The sequence below is a fragment of the Tribolium madens genome, unplaced genomic scaffold (genome assembly GCF_015345945.1).
Source record: "Tribolium madens isolate multiple individuals breed KSU strain unplaced genomic scaffold, Tmad_KSU_1.1 Scaffold_3;HRSCAF=73;Tcas5.2_LG2, whole genome shotgun sequence".
NCBI classification, from domain to species: Eukaryota; Metazoa; Arthropoda; class Insecta; order Coleoptera; family Tenebrionidae; genus Tribolium; species Tribolium madens.
The window spans coordinates 13,080,221-13,091,742 of record NW_025401006.1 but is presented as its reverse complement, the minus strand read 5'-3'; the positions used below and the strand labels follow the sequence as shown (position 1 = coordinate 13,091,742).

Here is an 11,522-nt window from a genome sequence, read left to right as displayed (position 1 = left end):
TATAGTTTTGTATTTTTGTTGATTGATAGGTACTAAATACTTTATTCATTTCAAACAGCAATTTATTCGAATTTTAAAAAACAAAAATTTTGTAAAAAAACAATTCTGCTATTTTTATATCTTTTTATCTTTTATCAAATCTTCTCGGATTTAAAATCGTTGTGTAGAAAGTAAAAAATTATAGGGGGCTCGCGGCTTTGCCGCTCCCCCCGTCTAGAACTCACACTATCTGATCTTTTTAGAAAAGTGGAAACTAAAAACTGATATTAAATCTTGTCGGTGTGTAGAAAGTAAAAAACTATAGAACTCACACTATCTGATTCGCAAATGTTTTGTCAAAATTTTAAAAACCTGAAATTTTGTAAAAAAACAATTTTGATATTTTTATACCTTTTTAGAAAAGTAGAAACTAAAAACTGATATCAAATCTTGTCGGATTCAAAAATGTTGTGTAGAAAGTCAAAGATTATTGGGGGCTCGCGGCTTTGCCGTTCGCCCCCGTCTAGAACTCACACTATTTGATTCGCAAATGTTTTGTCAAAGTTTCAAAAACCTGAAATTTTGTATAAAAACTTTTTTTATATTTTTTTAGAAAAGTAGAAACCAAAAACTAATATTAAATGTTGTCGGATTCGAAAATGTTATGTGGAAAGTAGGAAATCATAGGGAGCTCGCGGCTTTGCCGCTCGCCCTAGTCTAGAACTCACACTAGCTGATTCGTAAATGTTTTGTCAAAATTTTAAAAACCTGAAATTTTGTAAGAAACAATTTTTGCTATTTTTATATCTTTTTAGGACAGAAGAAACTGATATCAAATCTTGTCGGATTCGAGAATGCTGTGTAGAAAATAAAAATTATAAGGGGCTCGCGGCATTGCCGCTCGCTTCCGTCTAGAACTCACACTATCTGATTGGCAAATGTTTTGTCAAAATTTTAAAAACCTGAAATTTTGTAAAAACCAATTTTTGCTGTTTTTAAATCTTTTTAGAACAGTAGTTTTTATATCTTTAGAACAGTAGTTTTTATATCTTTTTAGAAACTGATATCAAATCTTGTCGGATTTAAAAATGTTGTGTAGAAAGTCTAGAACTCGCACTGTCTGATTCGCAAATATTTTGTCAAAATTTTTAAAACCCGAAATTTTGTAAACAACAATTTTTGCTATTTTTATATGTTTTTAGAACAGTAGAAAATGATATCAAATTTTGTCGGATTCGAAAATGTTGTGTAAAAAGTAAAAATTATTAGGGCGCCGGGGTTTTGCGTTTCGCCCCTGTCTAGAACTCACACTATCTGATTTGCAAATATTTTGTCAAAATTTTAAAAATCTGAAATTTTGTAAATAACAATTTTCGCTATTTTTCTAAATGTTTAGAAAAGTAGAAATGTTTACTTTTAATTAAAAAATTTCTAAGATCCTAAATCACCACCTGTGAATTTAAAATTAAGTTGACAGTACTGAATTATTGATGTATTAAATTGTGTTTGACTATAAAAGTGTGACGTTTGAATATGACAAAGTCATAGAACACTTTGATCAGAAGTTTATTTTAAAGCATAGTACTACCTACTAAACTAAATTGGCAACATTGAAACAGGTCACAGACTATTAATCAAAAAGAGTAGGATAAAAATAATAACTTAAAAAATAGTTTGAAATTTTGCTAAATAAAAAAAAATAAAACATAAAAATAAAGAGAAGAAAACATCAACGTAGAGAAATCAAATTTTAGTTCAAAAAAACTGATAAAAGAAGTAAAAACATTATCAACTTAGTAAAGTTACTGTTTGAAAAATAAAAATTAAGTTGGCAACACTGAATTATTAGCCCGGCCTGGGCCATGCCAGCATCCGCTCGTCGGAAATGAATGACAATTGACTAGAAAAGTGTGACGTTTGAATATGACAAAGTCATAGAACACTTCGATCAAAAATTTATTTGAAAACTTGTGAAGTCTGAAACTAGGTTGGCAACATTGAACGGGTCACCGGCCACTTTGATGCGAAATCGGTGCATTTGCAGTTGTGTGCATCCAGTCCATAATGTAATTGTTTACACGTTGTTTACAAAACAGCGCTTGTTACAAATATAGCAAATCGTGACGTAACTCAATTCCTGTTGTTATTATTGGTTGTTGGGATATATGGTGGGCGCAGCCCAACCTCTTACCTTATTCCGTATATTCTTACGTTTTAATTGATGCTTTTTCTCCAATATCCTTTGTTAAGCATTTCCGTAAAAGGCGATCTTGAATTTCTCTCCCCCTTCTCCCATAATCAGGATAATATCCCACCGTTTTGCAATTTACAATGATTTGCTCAAATTGGCTGGCTTTTGTTTGAATATACTAAAAAAATAAATAAACACAGCGCAGAGGAAAAACGATCACGTATATAGTGTGAGCAATAATTTGTGGATCCTTATATAGCGTTGTGAATCATAATAAATATATCTAGCACACCTTATACACCACAAAGTACACTATAAAAACTCGCAGGTTCTGATTTTAAATTATAGAGTGGCCGGACATGAAAAGGGTCGGTCTTACCACAACTCATTCATATTATTGAGCTCTCAGCACGTGCTACATAACACTTCAATACTGAAAACAACTGCATATTTTCTGGCCAATGGGCTTGGTTTGATTTAGTAAAACGCAACGGCCGACACAATACTCGACTTTTTCACGCAAAACAACAATAATCAAGTTGCTGTGGCTAATTATTCGCTTAAACAATAAGAAAATTATCAACACTATACACGAAATTGGTCTGTTATTGTCTGTCCTTTTTTGCGCAACGGCAATCGCATCTTTACATCCTTGTCTAACACCTTTTTATAATAATTTAGATAAAAATCAAGTAGCAGTGGGCTTGGTTTGATTTAGTAAAACGCAACGGCCGCCACAAATCTAGACTTTTTCACACAAAACAATAATAATCAAGTTGCAGTGGCTAATTATTCGCTCAAAGAATAAGAAAATTATCAACACTATACACGAAATTGCTCTGTTATTGTCTATCCTTTTTTGCGCAACGGCAATCACATCTTTACATCCTTGTCTAACACCTTTTTATAATAATTTAGATAATAATCAAGTAGCAGTGGATGGATATGCTCTCAAAATCAAATATTATCAAAGAGTGACAATTATTGATCTGTTATTGTCGCTCCTTGTTTATGCAACGGCAAGGACAAGGGTCTACAGCGTTGAAACATAATTTTTAAATACAGAATGCGCCAGAACTCGCGCCTCAGAGAAAAATTTCAAGTAAATAAGATACCAGAAACATAAAAAAAATGTTTGAAAAATTCTATCTGTCAAAAAATTTTGACATTTGACATTTTTTACGTCTATTTAACGATACTGATGATCTTGTATATATTTTTCTACGATTATTTAATAAAAGTACAAAAATTTTGTTACAATGTAGGATTCAGCTTTTTTGTTTCCTCTTCTAATAGCCTCTAGCAAAAAAATTAGAAAATTATTTTTCCAACAGAAATAAATACAGTCAAAGTGCACAATTTAAACTGTCATAACTTCGAAATTTTCATACTTAGATAAAAAAAAATAACATTTTTTCCATGTTGCTGGTATTTTACCTTATATGGCATTTTTCTCTAGGGCACGAGTTCTGGCGCTCCTTGTATGTACTTCTTAATAATTATTTAAAAAAATAAGCACTTAATTTTTTATTTCTAATTTTTAATAATTAAAACTGATTTCTTTTTATTTTTACATATTTAATAAAATTTCTGATCATAGTGGTCTGTGATTTTAAATTTAAGTTGGCAACATTGCATAATACCTCAAAAAACATAAGACATGCCAATTTTTTTTGTCTTTATATTTGTCAATATTGCCAACTTAATTTTATGACATAGGTTATTTTGATTAAAAATTTTATTTATTATTTTGTCTCTATTTCCAAATAATTATATAAATTAAATTTGTCTCTCCGTAAAGTTAATTAAAAAAAATAATTGTTCTGTTATTATCTTTCCTCGTTTGTGCCACGACAATTCATATCGTTGCATTCTTGTCCAACATCTCTTAGTAATAATTTTCTAATACTGTTAAATTGTTAAATAAAAATTATCCATCTCCTAATTTCTTATTTCTGATTTTTAATTTTAATTAAAGTGATTTCCTTCTATTTTAACAACATTCAATTAAATTTCTGATCATAGTGGCCTGTGATTTTGAATTTAAGTTGGCAACATTGAATAATACAAATATAGAAAACATGAGACATGAGACTCGCTAAATTTTCTATGTTTACGTTTGTCAATATTGCCAACATAATTTTTTAGACACTGGTTACTTCGATTATTTAAAGTTGAATAAAAAAAATTGAATTGAAAAAGAGTATTTTTCACATTTTTTTTTAAATCGTAACAACACAGTATTAGGTTCGGGAAAATTCAAAGTTTCGTTTATTCTTCTGAAATAACCGACAATGTGAATCGTCCTGACATCTATAAACGTTCTCGGAAACAAACCACAATTTAAAGATTTCTACTTTTTTTAGACTATAAATTTTTTAGTGACAAATAAAAACACGGATTTTGAACCGATTTTTTGAAATTTTAAAACAATTAAGAATTTTCATGTCAACAAATTAAATGGACAAACAATTTAAATAATTAACTTCTAATCAAATTGTGCAATATTTAAGCCCAATTCGTATAAAAATGGTGTAATGTACAAAAATTGCCAAATAATTGTTTAAAAAATCGTTTTAGCTATTGTCACGTGATACTTAACTGTAAATTGCCAAATAATTTTGACAATTGACAATTATTTTTAACTCAAACATTTTATTACAATCTTTGAAATGTTTTTTTTATAAGTAAATTTTATTAAGCTCCATGAAAGGTTGATCTCAGTCCCTATTTCTCCAAATCTGGGTCACTCCCCTTTTTTGAATAAAAATTTTGAAGTTAACATTTGAAAAAAACCGCCATTATTTGACACAATTATTGACATTTCTGTCAAGGTCACTTTTAAATAAATTAATGGGTAGCTCAAATTGTGCAAAATGTAGGCCCAAATTGTACAAATAATGGTGTAATATAACAAAATTTCAAGTATTTGCTCAAAAAAATCGTTTTAGGGCTTGTCACGTGATAGATAACCGTCAATTGTCAATGAATTTTGACAATTGACAGCCTCTTGACAGTTATTTTTAACTCAAACATTTTACTTTTATTTGTATTTTTGTGATAAGTTTAGTTGTAAGTCGGTTTTATTGCGCCCCATGGAGAATTCCCCGTTGAACAAGGTAGGTTTGCCCCCCGTCCCACACCCCAAAACTGGGTCACAGCCTTTGTTTATGTTTACAATTGCAGGCCCACCAGTTGGACCGTCGCGCTGAGGCCTTACTAAAACAGAAAAAGTTCGACGAGAGCATCGAAAGCCACCACAACGCCATGCACCACCTCCACGAGGCGCTCCACTTGACCCAAAACCCCCGCTCTCTCGAATCAATCCACCTGCAAATCGACCACCACCAAAAACAAGTCGACTCGTTAAAAATAAAAAAATTGCAATACGAAGATTTGCGACGCTATCAAGAATCGATGCGAAATCGCGTGAATTTCGACTGCATTTGCGAAAACGGGGAATCCCTCCAAACCGAAATCTTCCGCACTATTGAAACACACGACTCTCTCATCGAGGTGATGATGAAGCGCAACTGCCCCGAAGAGTGCCCCCCGAGTGTCTCCGACACGATGAAAGCCTCCGGGAAAAAACGCGAAGTGGACGACTCCACCCTTTTGGAGGAATTCAAAGGACTCAGCGAGAAACTGCGCGAATTCGTGCAGATTCTCGTCCTGCAATTGGAGGAGAAAGACACCGAAATCGCACGACTCAAAGCCGAGATCTACAAACTAGAGTGCGAGAAAAACAAAGGTATGGGGGCCCCCCTGTTTCACCCAAACTCATGACTCGTTTCAGATGGGGCCAAGACCAGTAGCACACTCAGAGTCGTCACGGACTCCTCGGGGGGCACCTCCCCCTACGTCTTCTCGCCCTGCAGTGAGCTCAGTCCCGAAGTGGGGCTCCCGCCTTTAGCACCCTTAGAAATGCCCAACTTTGATTTCTCGACTTTGGTCAAAAACGGGTACAAATAATTGTGTTCAATTTAACTTATTTATTTTTCATTCAAATTATCAGAAAAATATATATTAATGGTTACGTCAATTAAACCATATCCAGTTTTTACATAAAGCTTCATCTTTGGTGATTATGTACCATTCAAGCAGACTAGAATTCTGGTCTATCACAAATCACTAAATTAGGACAATTAAATATCAAGGGGTGTAGGGGGGAGGGGGGACGTTGTAAGGCGGGGGCGGTGTGGGGCTATTAAAAGTATCAAAACCGTCATCATAACCAATCAAACATCGATCATCCTCCCTGTAATAACCTACAGGGTGATTCGCTACTATTAAATTATAAAAAATTCCAATTAATGAGACGCCCCCAGCGGAGGCAAGAAGGTAAAAGCCGTCACCGTAAGAAACCGTCGTTTCCACTTTGAGTGAGGTTTTTTCCACAGAATCCTCCAATAATAATACTATATAGTACGAGATACTCACAATGGCCATAATCCATAACACTGAAATAACATTTATTAGGAGTAAAGTACAGTAAACAGCAAGTAAATGAACAAAATAATAACTAGTGCAGTTGGTAGTGCAAAATAGTCATAAAAGTGGCCACTTTTGCGGATAAAGTAATTTAGTCTGATGTGTGGGGCTACCTGTGCAAGTCCCAGCGACGGCGTATCTCCTTATCATCCTATACAAGATGCTTTTGGGGCCCATGATGTCGAGGAAAAAGCCAGCTAGACTGAAAATGATTGCCATAAAGCACAGTAAAATCGTGGTTCTCATCAGATTAACAATCGTCGAGTTGATGAAATCGTAATCTGGAAAGACAGTTAAGTCGCAGTAAGCCCTCCGAGACAACTACCTGAATAATTGACTGAGTTTGTGTACCCGAACCAGAAGAACTGGCCAAGAGTTAGGTTAGGTACTGCGACGTCTCCTGAGATTGTGAACCAAGTCAAATCGACGAGACTCATGCTGATTAGGGTTATTGTTATCATGTGGAATGTGGCCGAGATCAAATTACGATCATCGTTTTTCGATTGGAGGATTTGTAAAAATGACCTGGGCATTGTGGAGAGCTGGAACAATGGGGTTAAATAATGGGGGTGTTGGGGGTGATTACCTTAATTCATTCCGATTGATAGTTAATAATTAACGCGTAAAAATTGCTAAATTGTTTATTTTGGAGGAGGAATGTCAACTTGACAGTTGACAAGCAGGGGAGCAAACCATGGAAAAAATCCCCAGTTTTAATGGCAATTATTTCAATATTGTAATAGAAGTGAAATTAATCGTTAGTTATAGATTTTCTACCAATATATTGCATTTTTTTTAATAAAATTAAAGCATTAGAATTGCAAAAACAGGCCCAAATCACGGCTCTTTTTTGCGCATTGTTACGTTGGTAGTATGCATACGCCGACTGAGTTTTTTTGGTTCTGTCAAATTCAAAGTTAAAGCTAAAAAATTTAGGATTAGGTGTTTTTGTTTAAGGCCATTTTCATTGTGCAAAAAAAGTTGCATTTTAAGGTAAATATGCATTTTTTTATTTTATTATTACTAAAGCCGTTAATTTCAACATTTCGACACGTTAAAATGTAAGCTAAAGCGTTATTTTAAAGTAAAAATGAAAATTGGTTCCAGTGCTACTTTTTAGCTCGTAGTAAGATGTTAATTTGACAGCCAGGGGGCAAGCGAGCACGAAAAATCCCAAGTTTGTTTAAAATTCATTATTTAAAATTTTATTTTTTTCTATTAAATTTCATAATTATTCTTATAATAAAATAGTTTTTTTTTAAAGAAAGGTCGGTATTTGATCTCTAACATTTAATCGTGATTTACTTCACTTGCATTCGGGTTGGAGCTCCATAAAAGGATACTTTCGAAAAAGTTTAACGCTGAAATTCGTGTTATTGTGTTATGCTTTCTTCAAATAAAAATTCAGAGTGATTAAAGTAGATGATTACATTTTTGCGCCTTTATTTCTCAACTGGATCTTCCAATTTAAAATTTTCTTATCGCTAATACCGCGAACTTCTAAGTTGGATTATAAAAGTTTTATTATTCAAATTCGTTAAAACACAACTTTGCTCTTTCCATATAGTAGACGGCACTATATTTAAAACCCGTTGTTGCATTTTTAAGGGGGAAACTTTTCAAAGAATTTTCATTTAGGGTTCCATAATAAAGGCTTAATGAAATATTCGGATAATTCATCGATTAATTTTTTATTTTTAATTTGGGTTAGGAATTTGCGATGCAGAAACACGTAAAAATGTCTTTCTCTTATATTATATTAATAATGTTAATTTTTTAGATACGAGCAGAAGTAGTAGGTACAATTTATTTATTCTAGAAATTATTTGATTTAGTTTTTTAAATTTTACTTGATATAATAATGGTCAGTTGGTAATTTTTTTATCCTCTATTGGTGAGAAAATTAATATACCCCAAAACTTTTCTTCTTCGATTTTTTTATGGGGCTTTTGAGTCTTGAACAACACTTTAGGACTTACTATCTGTTTTCAATGCAATAATAATTTTTTTATCGTTTTGTTTGATTTTTATTTTATAACAAATTTTCATGACAATTAATATCAAATTAAGAAATCAAGAACTAAATTCATTGCGATTTTTACAGAGAAATACGCAAAATTCGAACAATTTTACCAAAATAGAATAAAAAATTGCTAAATCTGATCAAAAAAGTGTTATTATTTATGAATTTAGAAGTGTTTCGCAGTGACAAATTTACTGAATTCGAACTATTTTACTAAAACAAAATATAAAATTGCTACAATAAAACAAAAAATAGGTTATAATGCGTTATTTTTGTGTTTTTCACCAAGAAACTCTCAAAATTTTTAAGATTTGGCAACTCACAGCAAAAAAATACAAAATTTGGTATAGAATGCGTTATTTTCTATTTTGCAAGAGTTTTTCCTATTGGACAAGAGTTTTCACCAAAAAAGAAACTTCCAAGATTTTAAAGATTTTGCCAACTCACGGCAAAAAATTACAAAATTTATTATAGAATGCATTATTTTCTATTTGACAAGAGTTTTTCATTAAAAAAGTATCAAAATTCGGTAAATTTTATCGAAACAAGGCAAAAATTAAACAAGGTTTTTGTTTATAATTTTGATGTATTTAGAAGGTTTTTACTGAGAAACTCCTGAACATAAAAGATTTTGCCAAAACACTGTAAAAAATTCAAAATTAGATCAAAATTGTCTATTTTTCTTTAATGTAGAAGTATTTTTTAAAAAGTAACAAAATTTGAAATAAAATGTCAAAACGGAGTGAAAATTGTATAGTTAGACATGAAAATGCGTTTCGATTTCATCGAGAAATAAACAAAATTAAAACTATTATATCAAAACAGAATAAAAAATTGAAAAATTGGATCAAAAAAGTGTTATTTTTATGAATTGAAGAAATTGCTTAAGCAGTGAAAGAAACAACATTGGTAAATGTCAATAATGTCATGGTAAAAATAAAAATGCTTAGGCGGAAAAACAAAATTTTTGGTTACTTTTGTGACATTTGCGGATAAAGTAATTTAATCTGATTGTTTATTGTTTGTTTGATTTTTATTTTATAACAAATTTACATGACAATTAAATTAAGAAATCAAGAACTAAATTCATTGCGATTTTTACAGAGAAATACGCAAAATTCGAACAATTTTAGCAAAACAGAATAAAAAATTGCTAAATTTGAACAAAAAAGTTTTATTATTTATGAATTATATTTCTCAATCACAAATATACTAAATTCGAACTATTTTACTAAAACAAAATATAAAATTGCTACAATAAAACAAAAAATAGGTCATAATGCATTATTTTCGCTGATTTTGATGAATTTGGAGTGTTTTTCACCAAGAAACTCTCAAAATTTTAAAGATTTTGCATTATTTTCTACTTGACAAGAGTTTTTCACCAAAAAAGTATCAAAATTGGGTAAATTTTATCAATGCAATAATACCACTATTTTATTGTTTTGTTTGATTTTTGTTTTATAATGACAATTAATGCCAAACTAGAAGAAATCAAGAACTAAATTTATTACGATTTTTACAGAGAAATACGCAAAATTCGAACAATTTTACTAAAATAGAATAAAAAATTGCTAAATTTGATCAAAAAAGTGTTTCTTAGTGACAAATTTACTAAATTCGAACTATTTTACTAAAACAAAATATAAAATTGCTACAATAAAACAAAAAATAGGTCATAATGCGTTATTTTCGCCGATTTTAATGAATTTGGAGTGTTTTTCACGAAGAAACTCAAAATTTTAAAGATTTTTCCAACTGACGGCAAAAAATTACAAAATCTTGTATAGAATGCGTTTATTTTCTATTTTACAATAGTTTTTCTCCAAAAAAGTATCCAAATTCGGTAAATTTTCTTATGTACAATTTTGATGTATCTAGAACGTTTTTACTGAGAAACTCCTGAACTTAAAAGATTTTGCCAAAACAATGTAAAAAATGCAAAATTAGAGTAAAACTGTGCAAAAAAACTGCATTTTAGATACGATGCGTCAATAGAAACATATAAACATCAAGGTTCTTTTTTTATCTTTTTAGTTGATTTTTGTTTTATGACAATGTCTAATTAAGAAATCAACAACTATATTTGAACATTTCTAATTTTTTATTGAAAAAATGTGAATGTATATAAGAGAAAACGTTGTATTATTCTGGTAATTTTGGCTTGACAATGGTAATATTTTAAACTATACAAATGTAAAATGTTTCGGAGAGCCAATTGGGGTTGAGAAAACCGTAAAAGTCTTGATAGTTTAGAAGTTATGGACAATTTATTGATTTTTCTTATTTTTGCCTATATTCGCGATTTTCTCGATATTTACCAAAAAAGAAATAATAAATGTTGGTAATTTTGGCTTGACAATGGTAATATTTTAAACTATACAAATGTAAAATGTCTCAGAGAGTCAATTGACTTTGAGAAAACCGCAAAATTCTTGATAGTTTAGAAGTTATGAACAATTTATTGATTTTGCCTACTTTTGCTTATACTAGCGATTTTCTCGATAACGGTTAGTCGCAAGACAATATTTTTTTTTTCTATTTTACAATAGTTTTTCTCCAAAAAAGTATCCAAATTCGGTAAATTTTCTTATGTACAATTTTGATGTATTTTTACTGAGAAACTCCTGAACTTAAAAGATTTTGCCAAAACAATGTAAAAAATGCAAAATTAGAGTAAAACCGTGCAAAAAAACTGCATTTTAGATACGATGCGTCAATAGAAACATAAAAACATCAAGGCTCTTTTTTTATCTTTTTAGTTGATTTTTGTTTTATGACAATGTCTAATTAAGAAATCAACAACTATATTTGAACATTTCTAATTTTTTATTGAAA

General features: G+C 30.8%; 2 protein-coding genes across 2 annotated transcripts; one reads left to right on the top strand and one right to left on the bottom strand.

The window, feature by feature from the left end:
- Positions 1-5,132: 5,132 nt before the first annotated feature.
- On the top strand, positions 5,133-6,239 carry LOC123007295. Its single transcript, XM_044402511.1, has 3 exons — positions 5,133-5,289; positions 5,357-5,921; positions 5,967-6,239. Exons 1-3 carry the CDS (start codon positions 5,266-5,268, stop codon positions 6,140-6,142), a joined length of 765 nt encoding a protein of 254 aa, XP_044258446.1. The 5' UTR covers positions 5,133-5,265; the 3' UTR covers positions 6,143-6,239.
- On the bottom strand, positions 6,143-7,370 carry LOC123007296 (transmembrane protein 127-like). The gene is made up of 4 exons (XM_044402513.1): positions 7,248-7,370; positions 6,987-7,203; positions 6,775-6,942; positions 6,143-6,630 (listed from the first exon to the last, which is right to left on the bottom strand). The coding sequence occupies exons 2-4, from the start codon at positions 7,192-7,194 to the stop codon at positions 6,323-6,325; spliced, it is 684 nt and encodes a 227-aa protein (XP_044258448.1). The 5' UTR covers positions 7,195-7,203; positions 7,248-7,370; the 3' UTR covers positions 6,143-6,322.
- Between the last annotated feature and the right edge of the window lie 4,152 nt (positions 7,371-11,522).